The sequence below is a fragment of the Nyctereutes procyonoides genome, unplaced genomic scaffold (genome assembly GCF_905146905.1).
Source record: "Nyctereutes procyonoides isolate TBG_1078 unplaced genomic scaffold, NYPRO_anot_genome, whole genome shotgun sequence".
NCBI classification, from domain to species: Eukaryota; Metazoa; Chordata; class Mammalia; order Carnivora; family Canidae; genus Nyctereutes; species Nyctereutes procyonoides.
This window is the reverse complement of record NW_026575131.1, coordinates 37,003,332-37,022,918: the sequence shown is the minus strand read 5'-3', so window position 1 is coordinate 37,022,918 and position 19,587 is coordinate 37,003,332. Positions and strand designations below refer to the sequence as shown.

The 19,587-nt window shown below is 36.4% G+C and overlaps 1 protein-coding gene across 6 annotated transcripts in view; it reads right to left on the bottom strand.

Annotated features, from left to right (window-relative positions):
* SFMBT1 (Scm like with four mbt domains 1) overlaps positions 1-19,587 on the bottom strand; it is a 119,605-nt gene that overhangs the window by 44,449 nt on the left and 55,569 nt on the right. For all 6 annotated transcript variants that reach the window (XM_055342904.1, XM_055342909.1, XM_055342905.1 and 3 more), the window contains one exon: positions 6,650-6,804. In XM_055342904.1, the coding sequence (XP_055198879.1) occupies positions 6,650-6,677 (28 nt within the window). In that variant the 5' untranslated portion in view covers positions 6,678-6,804. The remainder of the gene's footprint in view (positions 1-6,649; positions 6,805-19,587) is intronic.

The following is a 19,587-nucleotide window of genomic DNA, read 5'->3' as shown; positions in this document are numbered from 1 at the left end:
AAATATTCCAGAATCCAATAATCCCAATTTACATAAACTCTCTAAGAGTAGGGTTTTTGTGGTTTTTTTTTTTTTTTTTTTTTTTTTTTTTTTTTTACTGATGTATCCCCAGTACATCAAAACAATGCCTGGCAGTAGCAAGTTGACAATAAACAGTTGCTGAATGAGTACACCTTAGAGGAGCCTATGCTTCACACAACACAAGGAGGATGCTCGCCACAGCACTGATTGTAATAGCACCAGACAAAAGCAATCCGTAGGAAAAGAGATAAATTACAGCAATTCTACAATAAAGTAGTAGTATATAGCAGTTGAAATGAATGAATTAGTATTGACATAGATAAATCTCAAAAAACAACCAACCCACATTGAATAAAAACAGCAGGTGCAGAATGTAGGGCATAAGACGATACAGTTTAGATTTCAAAGCACACTTTGCAGTATCATGTTTATAAATGCATGCATATTAATAAGAGTATAAAAACAACGGTGGAAACAATATACATCAACTTCAACAGTGCTACCTTTGGAGATGAGAGGAAAAAACAGGATTAGAAGTACAAAAAAAAAAAAGATGAGAAGTACAAAAGAGGCTTAAACTCTATTAGGTTTTATTTCTTTCAAAAAAAGAGGGGGGAGGTAACAACTCATGAAAAGATGTTCAAAATCGTAAGGGACATGCAAATCAAGATCACAGTAAGACACACCTCACACCCACTAGAATGACCATTATCCAAAAAAGCAGAATGTAAGTGTGACATGGATGTGCACTGCTGGTCTAGGAATGTAAAATGGTGTATCCACTATATGGTAAACTATATGGTGGAAAACTATATGGTAGTTTCTCAGACAATTAAAAGTACAATTACCCTATGATCCAGCAATTCCACTTCCGGGTATATACCCCAAAGAATTGAAAGCAAGGACTCAGATACTTGTACACAAATGTTTGTAGCAGTAACAGTCACAATAGCCAAAAGGTGGAATAACCCAAGTGCCCATAAAAAGATAAATGGATAAATAAAAGGTGGTGTATACATACAATGGAATATTACTCAGCCTTAAAAAGGAAGGAAATCTGGACCATATGACAATGTGGATAAACCAAAGGACATGATGCTAAGTGAAGTGAGCCATTTGCAAAAGGACAGATACTGTATGATTACATATATATGCAAGAGCTAGAGCCATCAAATCCACCAAGATGGAAAAGAGAATGGTGGCTCCCCAGGACTGGGGAGAAAGGGAGATGGGGAGTTATTATTGTGTAATAGCTACAAAGTTTCAGTTTGGGAAGATGAAAAAGTGCTGGAGATCACTGTGGTAATGGTTGTACAACGTGAATGTACTTTATGCTACTGAACTGTACAACTAAAAAAGGTTAAAATGGTAAACTTTGTGTTAAGGATATTTTACAGGAATAAAAAAATGGAAACAGGGATCCCTGGGTGGCGCAGCGGTTTGGCGCCTGCCTTTGGCCCAGGGCGCGATCCTGGAGACTCGGGATCGAATCCCACGTCAGGCTCCCGGCGCATGGAGCCTGCTTCTCCCTCTGCCTATGTCTCTGCCTCTCTCTCTCTGTGACTATCATAAATAAATAAAAATTAAAAAAAAAATGGAAACAAATACTAGACCAAGTTAAAATCAATTCTTCACGTAGGTACCACACACAAGTATTTGTTATATTGTTTTCCATTCAATTTTATACATGTTTATTATATTGTTTTCCAGTTGTTTTCATGCATTTGAAATTTCTCACCAGAAATGTAACAAGCCCTCAGAGACTACATTGGGAGCATCCTGGAGGTATGGGGCAGCAGAAAGTCAATTTCCATTACTAGCACATGATAAGGCTGAACATTCATGGGCCTTAGCTAGGAATGAACATTCATGGTCCTTAGCTAGGAATCTTCTCCCTTAAACAGCATGCTAATTTACAATTAAAAAATAAACACCACCACCATTAAAAAGAATGAATTAAAGAACCAAAATCTCTCATAAATTAAAAACTACTAAAAAGCCAAGAAGAAGCAAATAATCTGTTAGAAAAATGAGCAAAGTACCTGAAAAAAGAATTTATCAAAAAGAAATGCATAAGGTCCTTAAATATATGGAAAGGAAAATAAATAAATAAATATATGGAAAGATGCAAATTTACTCATTTTAAAAGAAAATGAAATGAAAATACACTGAAGTATCAGATTAGAAAAAAATTTCAAAGTTTGCAACATACTCTATGGTAAGGCTGTAGTTAAGCAGGTAAAACATAATGACACAACCCTAGGGAAAGAGAACTTGGCAATATCTAGCAAAATACATATGTATTTACCTTTTGATCCAGCAATCCCACTTATAGGAATCTATCCCAAAGATATGTTGGCAAAAATACAAAAAGACACATGTACAAAGCTATTCATCGTAGCACTATTTGTAATACCAAAATTGGAAACAATCCAAATGTCTATCATAAGGAACTGGCTGAATAAAATATGGTATATACATCTATACAGCTATAAAAAGGAGAAGGGAAAAAATAAATAAATAAAAAGGAGAGAAGGATTACTACATATTGGTGTGGGATAATCTCCAGTATATAAGAGATATGAATATGAATGTAAGTGTATACACTCACACACATACTTGTTTAATAAGGATGAACAGTATCAGTTGAAAAATGGGAATGTTGTTACATAATTTTGACTTTTTGACTATACAGATACTTTAAACAACTTTAAATCAAAATAAAAAAATTCCAACTAAAAATGAACTGAAACAAACTTGCCTGTTGGTGACATAACCACAAGGAAAACGAGTACTTCATGTCATATTAAAAATATAATATCTGCAAATCCCAGTGGAATATACTTAAAGGCACAAACCATAAAGAAATTTTAAACCTCACACTGTTATCTTATTAATACTTGGAATGTTAGTACTGTTGAAAAAATTACAGAAATATTATAGGGTAAAAAAAAAAAAGGGGGATGATATTAACATTATGAAACAACACAGTTCCAAAAGGAAAGAGATACAAGTATAAACCAAAGAAGTAAAATTTTTAAATTAAAATTGTAAATATAAAATATTTATATTTAAAAAAAATAAAATAAAATATTTATATTTTTATAAATTAAAATATAAATATAAAATGAAGTCATCTAATTTTCTTTTCTCTTGAAGACTGAAGATCTTGAAGATCTTGAACATAGTTTCTAGCTATGTCTATGGATAAGGCCTTTAAGAAATGACAACCTAGTATCAATGAGCATCCCAGCACCCAGTCTGAGATCTTGAAATATTACATCCACTGTTAAAAAGGAAAAAATACACAGTTTCCCAGAGAAATGGTAGATTGTAAGTTTGGGACAGAAAATATGCAAGAAGTACCTAGGAATCTGACTACACTAGAAAGCAAGGACTAGAACTATCAAAGATACATGACATCACACCAAAAGAATAGGGAACCAATCTGAGAGAACTCTCGTTGCTCTAGAATGGGGCAGTTTGATCATCAAATGAATGAAAACAGTGATGGAACCAAATTCATCAAGTGTGTGTGTGTGTGTGTGTGTGTGTGTGTGTGTATTGTACGTGTGTTTGTGAACGTGCATGCATGCACTTTAAATCTACGAATTAACAATAATATTTAAAACAAAACAAATCGGGGATCCTTGGGTGGCTCAGTGGTTTAGCACCTGCCTTCGGCCCAGGACATGATCCTGGAGTCCCAGGATCGAGTCCCGCATCAGGCTCTCTGCATGAAGCCTGCTTCTCCCTCTGCCTGTGTCTCTGCCTCTCTCTCATAAATAAATAAATAAATAAATAAATAAATAAATAAATAAATAAATTCTTTAAAAACAAAACAAATCAACTTCTTAAATGGCAGAGTGAATACCTCAGTGAACCCACTTTCCCAGAAAAATAGCAAAACACTGGCTAAAAACGATGAAAATCAAGCATTTCAAAGTTGTCAAATTACCTGAAGGCACAAAACAAACTGAAAAGTTAATTGTTCAAGACAAGCCACAGGACTGGTTAGAAGAGCAGGGTTGTGGCTTAAGTTGGGGCTATTCCCATTCCTCATCCCTCTTTGCTCAAAATAGAAATTTTGGAATTGAAAATATGGTAACCTTAAGAAAACTCCATGGTAAGCTCCTTGGCAGAATAAGAAAGACAGGAAAGAACAACTAAAATTAAAGACAGAGCAAAAGAAAACACCAAATCTAAACAACAGAAAGAAAACATCGAAAAAAAAAGAAAACGGGTAGGAAATATCAGAAAGGGATACAGAACATAAAGACTCCTAACTCTGGGAAATGAACTAGGGGTGGTGGAAGGGGAGGAGGGGAGGGGGTGGGGGTGAATGGGTGACGGGCACTGAAGGGGGCACTTGACGGGATGAGCACTGGGTGTTATTCTGTATGTTGGCAAATTGAACACCAATAAAAAATAATTATTTAAAAAAAAAGAAAACATTGGAAAAAAATTTAAAAAGCTTCAAGGAGCTATGGAACAGCAATAAAAGATCTAACACTAGTGTCAGCAGAGTCCCAGAAAAAGAGAAAGAGAACAGGGCTGAAAAAGTATTTGAAGAAATAATGGCTGAAAAATTTCCAATTTTGACAAAAGATGTAAGATTCAAGAAACTAAGAAAACTCCAAACAAGATAAACCCAAGGAAATATGTGCAAAGATACACCAAGAGTCAAACTTCTGAAAACTGAAGACAAAGAAAAAAAAACTTGAAAGCAGCAAGAGAAACAATACCTCTCTTAAGGTGAATATGTGTGATTCCAATGACAGCACACTTCTCATTGGAAGCCATGGAGCCCAGAAGGCACAGTATTTTTCAAGAGATGAAAGAAAAGAATTTTCTACCCAGAATTCCATTTCCAGCAAAAATATCCTTCAATAATGAATAGGGAAATTAAGGCACTATCATAGGAAAGTAAAATACTTTATCACCAGCAGATCAACCCTAAAAAAAAAAAAAGGCTAAAAAAATTCTATAAAACAGAAATGGAATGATAGAAGAAGGAATCTTAGAAAATCAGGAAAGGGACAATATCAAGAGTAAAAATATTGAAAGAATACATTTTCCTTCTCCTCCTAACTTTAAATTATGTTTGACAATTGAGACAAAATTTTAACAGTGTCTAATGTGGTTCTCAAAATCTGTAGAGGAGGGATCCCTGGGTGGCGCAGTGGTTTGGCGCCTGCCTTTGGCCCGGGGCGCGATCCTGGAGACCCGGGATCGAATCCCACGTCGGGCTCCTGGTGCGTGGAGCCTGCTTCTCCCTCTGCCTGTGTCTCTGCCTCTCTCTCTCTGTGTGTGACTATCATAAATAAATAAAAATTAAAAAAAATCTGTAGAGGAAATATTTAAGCCAATTATAAAGGTAAAGAGATATAAAAGTAGGTAAAATTTCCACACTTGGCTCAAATTAATAAAATGATGACACCAGTAAAGTATGGTAAGTCATATATAGGTAGTGTTATACCTAAATAGATAGTTTTAGGACAACCACTAAACAGCCATACAAAGAGATACATTGAAAAACACTATATACAAATAAAAAAATGACTTGAAAAAGAGTGACAACACCAAAAGGCAGAGGGGATGTGAAGATACTGAATCTCTCATCCATTGCTTGTAAGAATGTACTCTGGAAAGTAGTTTGGCCATTTCTTTATTAAACATATAATCCAGCAATTGTGCTCCTGGGCATTAACCCCAGAAAAATGAAATTTTACATAAAATAAGTATATAATAAATATATGTATATAATATACATGTATATATAATATATATTTATATAATAAATTTATATATTACATAATTATAATATTATGTATAAATATAATAAATGTATATAATAAAGAGCAGCTTTATTTGTAATAGCTAAAAACTGGAAGCAACCAAAATGTACAATAGATGAATGGTTAACCAAACTGTAGGACACCCATGGAATACTACTGAGCAATAAAAGGGAACTGCTGATGCATTCAAGAATTGGGATAGCTCTCAAGGGCATTATCTTGAGTGAAAAAAGCAAATCTCGAAAAGTCATACACTGTGTGATTCTATATATGTAATATTCTTGAAATGACATGGAGAATAGACTAACAGCTATCTGAGGTAAGAGAAGGTTGGGGGAAAGTGTGGGGTAGATGAAGGGGTAGGAGAGAATAGCTCTTTCTGGTAATGAACAGTTCTGTATCTTGACTGAGGTGTTGGTTACAGGAATCTACTACATACACTTCATACATCTGTCAATTTCCTGGCTTTCATATCGTACTATACTTACATGAGATGTAACCAGTTAGTCTAGAAACTGGATGAAGGGTACACAGGACCTGTCAGTACCATCTTTGCAACTTCTCATGAATCTATAATTATTTCAAAATAATTCAAAAGTAACTATCAAAATAAAAAAAATTTTAAGATGTCTGTTCATACAAGTTATGTGCTTCCTCAACAAATATTTTGATACCCCTGGTGCAAGGTTCTCTCATAGGGACAGAGAAAGAACTCACATCTTCAAAGAGCTTCCTTCCCATTCAGTGGTAGAAAGACAAGTCAAATAACAGAACACAGGTAAGTAAAGAGTTCACTACGAAAAATGAATTCTGTTCAGCAAAACCAATACCTGCATCAAGCTGCTGCTCCCCGTTCATTTCCACAGAACATGGGCTGTCTTCTCCCCACACAAAGGACAGGCGTTATGGTTCTGCTATGATCTGAAGATTATCTGCAGCTCTCAAGCATCTGTTCAATGGGCATCCAGGGGTCCAAATGAAAGTGCTGGAAAAATCAAAAATAATACATAAACAGCCTGAAGTCCAAGCGTGTTTACTGATTCATAAGACCTGTGACTTCAGTGAATTGGGAGGGCACGTGAAACAAAAACACATTGACAGAATAGAGGGGATTAGAGAAAAGATGGATACTTTTCCTAATTTTGGAGACTATGAATATAAGTGTGAGTGTGTGTGTATATGCAGACACAGCACTATCAAGATCCTAGTATCTAAAAATCACAAAGACTAACACTGTATGAATCACCATTCTTTAACCTTAGATTGTAATATTTAGCACCATGACTCCTACCCATAAAAGTTCTAACTCCTAATGAATTCCTGAAGGGAAAAGGTAGCTTTCAATGCTGTCTTATCCAATGAATAAGATTAAGGATATATTACTTTATCTAGTTTTTCACTCCATTTATCTAAAATATAATGCAGAACCAAAAAGTGTCAAGTACATTAGTCTACGATTATAAAGGAAACCTCTCCAAAATAAACTCTAAAACCATTTATTTTTTAAACAGCTTTATTATAATTCACATACCAAAATTTCCCACTTTAAAAAGTGTATAAATCCATAGTTTTGAGTAAATTTACAGAGTTGTGTCACCACCACTATACCCAGTTTTAGAATATTTCCATTACCCGGAAAAAAATACTTCATTCCCACTTGTAGTTCCTCCTCATTCTGTCCAGGCACAAAACAGGTAGGTACTTGACCTTTGCAGTGCTCCAGAGCAAGGAAGTAAGAGAAGCAGGTTTTAAACCAAGCAAATTGTCTGTATTCCATGTCCTCAAGCACTGTATTTTACTGTCTCTCAATGGGAAGCAACTGAGGATTTCTTTAAGCATAGAAAGGAAATGATCAAATCTGTGTTTTAAAAAAGATCACTCTGGACCCAAATAGAGAAACCATAAGGGAGTGACAGCAAAGACAACATACAAGCATTAAACTTCTACGAGGCAAAAGACACCATAAATAAAATTTAAAGGTCAGAGTATATCTTGAAAGTTCTTATCACAAGAGCTTAAAAGTTCTCATCACAAGAAAAGAGATTTTTTTTTTAACTATGTATAGTAATGGATATTAACTAGACTGATTTTGGTGGCCATTTTGCAATGCATACAAACATCAGATCACTATGTTGTACACCTGAAACTAACAATATTATGTCAATTATACTTTACTAAAAATAAATTAATAAGACAAAGGAGATAGGTGAAAATATTAGCAAATATAATGGATTTGTTTCCATATAAAGCTCCTGCAATTCAACAACAAAGAAAAATGAGCAAAAATATGTAACTGATCCACATTTAAAAATCAGAGTTAAAGGGGCAGCCCGGGTGGCTCAGCAGTTTAACGCTGCCTTCAGCCCAGGGCGTGATCCCAGAGACCCAGGATCGAGCCCCACGCACGTCAGGTTCCCTGCATGGACCCAGCTTCTCAGCTTCTCCCTCTGCCTGTGTCTCTGCCTCTCTCTCTCTCTCTCTCTCTCTCTCTCTCTTTCTCTCTGTGTCTCTCATGAATAAATAAATAAAATCTTAAATATATATATATATATAAATCAGAGTTAAAGCTTATAAAAATGTGTTCAATCTCATTAGGAGTAAGGAAAATAATTTTTAATTATATATGACTTTTTCACCTTTCAGATTGGTAAAATTTTTTAAACTAAAAAAGTCCAGTGTTGGCAAGGAAAGTGGACAAATGGGAGAACTTAGAAGTACAGATTGTTACCACCTTTTTGGAGAAGAATTCAATGGAAAATAATTTAACTTATAAAGATTTAAAAGACACAAACTCTTTGAGCAGTAATTCTGGTATTAAGAATCTTTCATACAAAACACACGTGTGGAAGGCTTCATAACCAGTGATGCTTGCCGTAGTATCATCTTTAGTGGAAAGAAACCAGAGACAACCTACATGTCTACCAAATAAGAATACGATGGCCACATACATTATGATATACCTATTTAGGAAATATTCTGCAATCATTAGAAGAATTTAAGTAGATTCATAAAAGCACATGGGAATGCTGTCTATACTGCTGAGTGGAAAAAGCAAATGAAGGATTTAATTTATATTAACTTTTTAAAATCCCATGTCCACTGTTTATTTGATTACATTTGTGACTTTTTTTTTTAAGATTTTATTTATTTATTCATGAGAGACAGAGAGAGACAGAGACAGAGACATAGGGAGAGGGAGAGGCAGGCTCCATGCAGGGAGCCTGATGCAGGACTCGACCCCAACACTCCAGGATCATGCCCTGGGCCAGAGGCGGCGCTAAACTGCCGAGCCACCTGAGCTGCCCTACATTTTGACCTTTAAAAAAGATTTTATTCATTTATTTGAGAGAGAGAGCAGGAAAGGGTGGGGGCAGACACCCCCCTCCCTTGAGTGCAGAGCCTGACATAGGGCTAGATTCCAGGACTCTGACATCAAGACGTGAGCCAAAGCCAAATGTCCAACCAACTGAGCTGCCCAGGTGCCCCTACATCTGTGACTTTTAACAAATGACTTAACTCATTTGGGCCAATGGCATCATTTGTAAAAGAGCAAATAACAGTACTGTACCTACTTCAGAGGACTGCTAATGAAGATAAGATAATCCATGAAGAGCACATAGCATACAGCTGGCTACATGGTAAATGTTAAGTTAATGTTAACTCTATACACAATGCTGACTTATTCAAGTTCCTACAGCACTAAGTATATCATCTCTATAGAGAATATCTTGTCACTTCATCATGGGTTTGATGTAGCAAAACCAATGCTACATAAATATCTGTTGGTTCACTAGGTTTCAAGATGTCATCCACTGCTTATGTTCATAAACTCTTGGGATATGCCACCATATTTTGTGCAGAGTGCCACCTAGTGCCAAATGGTTTTATACACACATACACATACACACACACACACACACACACACCACACACACACACACAAAATATATATAATAAGTGAAGCTTCAAAGGACAAGAGAGAATTGGGAAAACCATAAGTCTTATGAAGCTGAGAGCTAAGGCTGTGATACTTTTTCAATCTTACAGCATCACTAAATTTTAACCAATGAACAATCAGCTCATCATCTTAATTGGATTATGATAAATAAACTGATGAAGCCTTTTGTTGTGGAACATCTGTCAGATCTCTTTACTGCTCTCTTTCTATGCAATGAGGGAGGAAAACCCCAGTAAAATATACAGGAGCTTAGAATATGGAAATTTAATTCATTTTTCATTTATTTCCTATTTGGATTACATATTTTTTACTTTTTTATTTTTTTTTCTTTTTTACTTTTTTATCATTGATTTCAGTATTACAATTCCTCTTGTGGTGAATAGAACACATTAGAGTTCTTCATTTAAATATGTTCTCATGAACTACCTGATCTGAGCCCCGCTCATCTTATTTAGAATATTTTAGTAAAATAAACAGTGCCTAAATATTTATAAAGCATTCTAATAAGACCTAGTAAAGCCAGTATGAGCCATACTAAAAGCTAAGCATACAAAATAAGCCTTGAGGTCAAACACACACACACACACACACAACTTCACACACACACACAGAAAACAAAAATGAAAATGAAACCCAGGCAGAATAAAACGAAACTAAATTCACTATTTAATTTTTGGAGATACAGCAGTATAAAATATGGAACAATTCCCTTTTAACAGCTCTTTTAAAAGACCTAAAAGTCATAAGAGCAAAAAGCCTTCATCTTGTTTTAGCTTACACATGCAGTCCACACCCTAAGCCTCTACTAGCAGGCTTCATGTTAATGAACTTTGTTTTCAAGGCTAAGATGAGCCTACACTGAGAGCATTTATTACATGGAAAAGTTACAATATTGCAAGAGAGATTTCTGTAGGATAGATCCTCAGCCAAAATCATTTAACAGGTCACAGAGAAATAACTTTTAAAGCACTTAGGAAGAAGGAAAGCAACTCAGTGTGGCTCTAGAGATATGTATCCAATAGCTATAGAAGTTGAAAGAAAATACTTTAAATGCAGTTAAGTATTTAACAGGTAGTTATAAAAGGAAAGTTCCCATTGAAATGTTTAAATTTTCACTCCTATCCCTCAACTTAACAGATGGAAATCCAGTAATAATTTCAAGTATGCTGTGAAATATGGTAAATGCAAACAATTCATCAAATCAGATGTTCTATTGGGGGCATATTTCCAAAATAAGTGCCCTTGACAGCAAATGCTAGTGGTAGAGTCACTGTATTTTTTCATTCCCCAACAGATGTAGATCCTGTTGGCTTTTCACTCTCTCCAATAGTCAATCATTACTACCTGACCTTGTACACATCCTGAGAGGCTACCTAAATTAAATGTTTTGCTTCCATCTGTCAAATGTCAACGTAATCTTATTATTGAGGACAGAAATCTTCTATTGTTTCATTAAGTTGTTTATTGCTCTTGTTTTAAACCCACTGCTCCATATCTAACTAGGAAGACTAACAAAATAAATTAAGTTTAATAAAGTCAATCTTAGCCACTCACATCACCTAATTAAAACTGACCCTAACACAACTTTTCCATGATTATGTAAACCCAAGGCACACCTATCTCATTTGAACAAATCAGTACTAATGAATTTATAAAACCAATAAAACTTTTAAACAAAACCCAGAACTCAAGAAAACCCTAAATTTTTTTTAAGGTGTTCAACATCACTAATCATCAGGAAAATGCAAATCAAAACCACGATGAGATATCACCTCACATCTCTTAGGATGTTGTTATCAGAAAGACCAGATAACAAAGGTTGGTGAGGGTGTGGGAAAAGGGAACCCTCATGCACTGTTAGTGGGAATGGAAATTGGTGTAGCCGCTGTGGAAAACAGTGTGGGGTTGCCTCAGAAAATTAGAAATAGAAATAACATACAATCCAGCAATTCCTCTTCTGGGTACTTACTCAAAGGAAACAAAATCATGAACTCAAAAAGATATCTATACTTCTCCTATTCACTGCAGTATTATTTACAATAGCTAAGGCATGGAAGCAACTTAAGTGTTCACTGATGGATATATACACAATGGAATATTATTCAGCCATTAAAAAAGAAGAAAATCCTGCCACTTGCAACAACATGGATGGACCTTGAGAGCAGTATGCCAAGTGAAATAAGTCAAACAGAGAAAGACAAATGCTATATGATCTCACACATGGAATTAAAAATATATATATCAAAACAAAACAAAAGAAATCTCAAACTCATAGAGAACAGATTGGTGGTTGCCAGAGGTGAGGGGTGGGAAAAATGGGTGATGGTGGTCAAAAGGAATTATTTTATAATTTCAATTATAAAATAAACATGTCCTGAAGATGTAAAGTGTAGCACGATGACTACAGTTAATAATACTGTATACTGTATATTTGAAAGTTGCTAAGAGAGTAAATCTTAAAGGTTCTCATCCTAAGGAAAAAAGTTTGTGTAACCATATGTGGTGATGAATGTTACCAAAATTTACTGTGGTCATTGCTTTGCAATACATTCATATATTAAATCATTATGCTGAAAACCTTGGATTAATACAATGTTCTATGTCAATCATATCTCAATTTAAGAAGTTAAATGATGAGGCAATATTTCAAAAGGGTTGTTTTGAACATGAGAAATTTTAAAGCAAAATATAGCATAAGTATACATTGTAATACTACATGGCCATTAAAAACTGTGTTAGAGGGCAGCCCGGGTGGCTCAGCGATTTAGCACGGCCTTCAGCCCAGGGCCTGATCCTGGAGACCCTGCATGGAGCCTGCTTCTCCCTCTGCCTGTGTCTCTGCCTTTCTCTCTGTGTCTCTCATGAATAAATAAAATCTTTAAAAAAAATAATAACAAAAAAAAAACTGTGTTAAATGTTTTTCTTTCCAAACAAAATCCCAAGAAGGTATTTTATTTTAAAATGCTAATTTAGGGGATCCCTGGGTGGCACAGCGGTTTAGTGCCTGCCTTTGGCCCAGGGCGCGATCGGGGGACCCGGGATCGAATCCCACGTCGGGCTCCCGGTGCATGGAGCCTGCTTCTCCCTCTGCCTATGTCTCTGCCTCTCTCTCTCTCTCTCTCTCTCTCTCTGTGTGACTATCATAAATAAAAAATAAAAAATAAAAAATAAATAAATAAATAAATAAATAAATAAATAAATAAATAAATAAATAAAATGCTAATTTAAGGAGCACTTGGGTGGCTCAGTCAGTTAAGCGTCCAACTCTTGGTTTCAGCTCAGGTCATGATATCGGGGTCGTGGGAATAATAAGCCTTATGTCTGGCTCCATACTCAGTGAGGAACCTGCCTCTCCCTCTGCTCCTCCCCCCAAGTGCTCTTTCTCCAAAATAAATAAATAAATATTTTTAAAAATAAGACATAAAACACTAATTTAAAAATACCATTTATGGGATCCCTGGGTGGCGCAGCGGTTTGGCGCCTGCCTTTGGCCCAGGGCGCGATCCTGGAGACCCGGGATCGAATCCCACGTCGGGCTCCCAGTGCGTGGAGCCTGCTTCTCCCTCTGCCTGTGTCTCTGCCTCTCTCTCTCTCTCTCTCTGTGACTATCATAAATAAATAAAAATAAAAATAAAAATAAAAATAAAAATACCACTTACAAGAGAAAATGTACAACCCAGCTACATTTTTGCAAAAGATGATATGTGATGAGGGTAGTTCCTTCTACCAAAATATGTAGATAGTAGAGTACTAGTGCAAGAAACGACAAATACACCAATAAAGCAGAATGAGGCTGAGAGAGGCATCCACATGAGGATACAGTGAGTCATAAAATTGCATCCCGTATCAGTTGTGAAAAGACAAACACCCACACAGTGTTAAAGAGCTGGCTATCCATTCTAAGAGGAAAAACACTGGATCCTTGCTTCACACTGCCACATAAATAAATTCCAGGTGAATTAAAAGAGCAAAATACGAAAAACAAAACTCCAGACAAATTAAAAGAAAACATACGGGAATATGGTTTTAAATTCTGGGACAGCACAGACATCCGTAAGCAAGGAGGCCATAAAATGGAATATTTAAAACTTCTGATTGGCAGAAAGACACCATAAACAACTTTAAAAACCAAGCCACAGGCTAAAAAACATTTCCAGTATATATAATACACAAAGAATTAACATCATAATTGCAGAAAGCAGCTATAAATCATAAAGAAAAAAGGCCAAACCTAATGGAGAAAAAAAAGTCAAGTATGAACAGGAATTTTAGAGAAGAAATATGAATGATCAATAAGCATATGAAAATATGTTCAATGTCAAAGACTAAAATGAGTTATTCAGATTGGCAAAAATAAAAGATTGATAACATCCAATATAAGCGAAAATACAGAGAAAAATGGATGCTATCATTACTAACTGAAGAGTATAAATGCCTACAACCCTGTTAGAAATTTTATTCCGTCAAAAAAATTCTCTCGCATTCTTTACAACCACACAATTCCATTTCCAATATCTATTTCAGAAAAATACTGAAAGAAAATTAAAAAATAAGTAGCATAACATTTTCAAAGAAAGAGATTAAACTGTTGTCATTTCCAGGGCATACACAGAGAAACACCCCCATGTGTACAAATATAAGGGCCTAAATGTGTGCTTGAACACTGTTGCACTAAGGAGGACATAAAGATCTCAACATCAATCAGTAAATCAGGGCACCTAACATGAGGCTTAAAAAGAATAAAATAGTTTAATGGGGACAGAATTTATGTCGGGGATGTTCCACAGTTTGGGGAACAGTTTATACATATACAGGCATACCTCATTTTATTGCATTTCACTTTATTTTGCTGTGCAGATAATGTTGTTTTTACAGATTGAATGGCTGTAGCAATCCTATGTGGAACAAGTCTATCAGCACCACTTTTTCCAATAACATACACTTTGTGTCTCTGTGTCACATTTTGGTAATTCTGGCAATATTACAAACTTTGTGATATTAGTTATAGTGACCTATGATCAGTGATTATGACTTGCTGAAAACTCAGATGATGGTTAGCATTTTCTAGCAATATTTTTAAAGTAAGGTATGTACATGGTTTTTTGGAGACATCATGCTATTGCACACTTACTAGGCTATCATATGCTGTAAGCATAAGTTTTATATGCACTAGGTAACCAAAAACTTCATATAACTCACTTTACTGCAATATTTACCTTATTGGGGTGGTCTGGAACCAACTGTGCAGTCTCCAAGATATGCCTGAAGACTTTAGTGTATGTAGGTATACTAAAACACACACACAAAACTATATATTTCTACAGGTACACATATATATGTGCAGAGGCCTTTTTACTTTTAAAGATTTTATTTATTTATTTGAGAGCGAGCACACGAGCAGGAGGAGGGGTGGAGAGAGGGAAAAGCAGACTCTCCTGTGAGCAGGGAGACAGATGCGGGACTTGATACCAGGACCCTGGGATCGTGACCTGAGCCGAAAGCAGACATTTCACTGACTGAACCACCAGGGGCCAGTGCAGATGCCTTTAAAAGAGTCCGGAGGGCAGCCCGGGTGGCTTAGCAGTTTGGCACCACCTTCAGCCCAGGGTGTGATCCTGGAGACCAGGGATCGTCCCGCTTCGGGCTCCCTGCATGGAGCCTGCTTCTCCCTCTCCCTGTGTCTCTGCCTCTCTCTCTCTCTCTCTGGGTCTCTCATGAATGAGTGAATGGATGGATGGATGGATGGATGGATGGATGGATGGATGGATGGAGACTACTAATGCATACAGTTTCTTTTGGGGGCACTGAAACATTCTAAAATTAGATTGTCATGACAGCCCTACAACTCTGAATAAAAGCCATTCAGCTGTACTGTACACCTGAAACTAGTATAACATTCTATATCAACTATGCTTCATCAATTAAAAAAACACTTTGTACTACCATACACTTTAAATGGGTGAGTTTTATGGGACGTGAAATATATCTTGATCAAGCTGTAATAAAAAAAATAAAGTCATCTGTATTAAGAACATAACTGGACATCACTGGGCCACATGGGTGGCTCCATGATTGAGTGTCTGCCTCTGGTTCAGGTCATGATCTCAGGGTCCTGGGATCAAGTCCCACATGGGGCTCCCTGCAGGGAATCTGCTTCTCCCTCTGCCTATGTCTCTGCCTCTCTCTCTGTGCCTCTCATGAACAAATAGATAAAAACTTATAACATAAAATAAAATAGGGATCCCTGGGTGGCGCAGCGGTTTGGTGCCTGCCTTTGGCTCAGGGCGCGATCCTGGAGACCCGGGATCGAATCCCACATCGGGCTCCCTGCATGGAGCCTGCTTCTCCCTCTGCCTGTGTCTCTGCCTCTCTCTCTCTCTCTGTGACTATCATAAATAAAAATTTAAAAAAATGTTTAAAAATAAATAAATAAATAAATAAATAAATAAATAAATAAATAAATAAATAAAATAATATCATTTCTGTAGTATCTGGGAGGCACAATTGATAAGCGTCTGACTCTCAATATCATATTAGCTCGGGTCATGATCTCAGAGTCATGAGATTGAGACTTGACTCAGGCTCTGCACTTATCACAGTCTGCTTGTCCTTCTCCCTCCACCTCCATTCCACACTCCACCCCCCGCCCTCTCTCTAAATTAAATAAATAAAATCTTCAAAATAATATTTTTTCCATTTTCAAGTACAGAAGCCAAGGACAAAAAAAGAGACAAGAAATCCAGGTACCATTAGGATATGCAACAAAACAAGGATAATCTAGCTGTCATTGGTTTGTATTAGTTAAGGGAATGCTATGTTCCAACTGATAAATTACAGTTGCTGAATCCAAAAGATATTTTTCACTCTGAGAAAGTTCAAAAGGGTGTTCCTGATGAGTAGACACCTCTCCTCCACATAGTAATTCATCAGGCCAAGCCCCTTCCACCTCATAGCTCTGCATCTTCAACAGAGGCTCCCCAAATCATTGAGTACAAGGGGATCATTCGTGGAGGTTTCCTTGATCCAGGCCTTCTACCCACATTTTACTGTTAAAACTCAGTCACATGATCCCATCTGACTACAAGGGAAGCTGGGAACTATAATGTAGTACTTACCACCATTAAATATGAGCATTTAGAATTAATATTACCATTTTTTAGAACTTACATTACTAGATAATATCAGTGATTTTGTTTAAAGAAGGCTCTGTGAGTCAACAGTAGTGATACTAATGAACTGCCACGGAATTGCAATTAGTTAATAAATACCTACTGAGTGCATACGATCTACTACATACTGTTTAAGTAAACAAATAGAGGGGAGGAAAACCTGCCTTCATGAATCTCACAATTCAGTGTGGGAAGATAGATAATAAAGTATAAAGTATGCTGAACAAAAATGAAAGGGCAAAAATGAGGCAAGGAAGGAGGACATGGAGTTACTTTCAAAAGGGTAACCCAGGCCTCAGTGATGAGGTGACACTGGCTGACATCTAACGGAAATAAGGAAGTGGGACCAGGGGAATAACATTCCAGAGAGAAAGTGCAAAGATCCTGAAGTGGGAGCTTGTGAGGCACTTTCAAGGCCACTGCTGTTCAAGCAGAATGATCAGCGAAGATGCTAGGAAATGAACTCACAAAGGTACCAGGCACCAGATTATGTACAAACATGTAGGCTGCTGTGAAGATTTTGGTTTTGAGGATGCCGCTGGAGGATTCTGAGCAGAAAAGGGATGTAATCTGACCTATCTTTCCAAAGGATCACTCAGCAACTATGTTGAGAATAGACTTAAGTAAAGCAAGAGCAGAAGCAGGAAGACCAATAGACAAGATCCTAGAACAATCTCAGTAAGCGTACTAGCAGCCAGGTCCAGTGGTAAAAGGAGGTGACAAGGGTCGAAGGGAAACTGGATGTGGGATGTAAGAAAAAGAGCAGGGTCTGGGCTGACTCTAGGCTTTTGGCCAAAACAACAGAAAGGATGAAACTGCCACTTGAGGGGTAAAGTCTGAAGGAGTAGTAGTCTGAAGAAGAAAATGCAGGAGTTTCTATAGAAAATTGACCATGATTAATTTCTTCATATCAAAGGTTTGCTCTCTGAGTTTTATGGAAAACTTTTTCCATCAACAAAAGTATAATTATTACATTCTTTATATGAATAGTGTTCCCAATTTATAAGCTATTTCCATATGCTATACTTCATTCAAGCCTAATAAAAACTTTAGAATAGCTGGAATGGCTTCTATCCTGAATTCGCACATTGGGAACCTTCCTGTCAGTTCTGTTCTCACATTTCACCTTCTTTTCTAGGTTTACTGATCATCCACGAAGGCATTTCATCACAATAATTCAGTAATTTATGCTGTTTTACTATTTAAAATCCTAATTTCAAAACCCATAAACTTCCCATTAAAAGCACTTTAAGGTCAATTTTTCTAACCCTTCTTTACATGTCCTTCAAAAATGTCAAGCATGAATAATTCTTAAGAACTGATTCATAGTATAATGAAGTTGGAAATCTCATGCCAACCAATTTATAAATCCCTAATTCACAGTAAGTATGACCATTTCACAGCCCTGTTTCCTTAGCAATTGCTAACTAGTACCAGAGTACCAAGCACTAACTCTACACCGGATACCAAGGTCACTAAATCATGGTTTTGAAATTATCTTTCATTGTACCAAGATATGACAGCAGCATTTAAAAATCATCTCTTTATCCTTGTGTTATCTTATAAGCTGGAGAAATGGCAGATCTTTTAAGAGTTCAAATACCACATTTTTCAAGGATTATGGGCTGTATTTATAGGAGCCAGGTACATGAGCACATATAGAAATAGTCAATAGGTCTTGTTCTGATTAAATAAGGAGGCATCTGATTCACCAATATAAACACTGCCAAAAATGCACCTATTGCAATAATATTATAAAATGATTACATAAATAGACCATGTGCAGTTATGAAAAGCCTTGAAACTATTCTGTGATCTCCTAGTAGCTGTTTCTCTGCCTCCTCACATCAAATGACAGATCAGAAACTTCATTCCTATTCAACAGATGCTTGTTAACCATTTACCAAAAAAAGAGTATTTGAGTACCTACTCTGTATGTACCTACCACTTTTTGCATGTTATATAATAAATAAAATACTGCCTGACAGTATATGTTAAGTATAACATAAGTGTGAACTATTTTCAAATTATCTTATTTAAACCTAACCATTCTACTTATCCCATATATGATTCCCCCATTTTACAAATGAGGAAACTGAGGTTTAGAGAAACTAAATAACCTGTCAGTTCATTTAGTAAGCAAAGAGCAGGGGCAGCACTTGAACTCCAGTCTAATTCCAAAGCCTGAACTCCCCTAGGCTTCCAGGCTTTTCTCAGAGCTCAGGCTTTAAGGATGACTGTGAGGTATGTCTCCTATAACAGAAAGTTATGGCTTTACAGGATTTACACTCTAGTTCTTAATTATTTATCCAACTTCAAGGTTCTGTATTGTTCTAATAGAATGGTGAGTAACCAGGAGTCTAGATGGCATCTAACTGTTACCATCTATGAACTTCTAAAATGTTATTTTAGGGCAGCACAGGTGGCTCAGCGGTTTAGCACAGTCTTCAGCCCAGGGCCTGATTCTGGAGACCCAGGATCGAGTCCCACGTCAGGCTCCCTGCACAGAGCCTGCTTCTCCCTCTGCCTGTGTCTCTGCCTTTCTCTCTCTCTCTCTCTCTCTCTCTCTCTCTGTCTCTCTGTCTCTCATGAATAAATAAATAGAATCTTTAAAAAAATAAATAAAAATTTAAAAATGTTA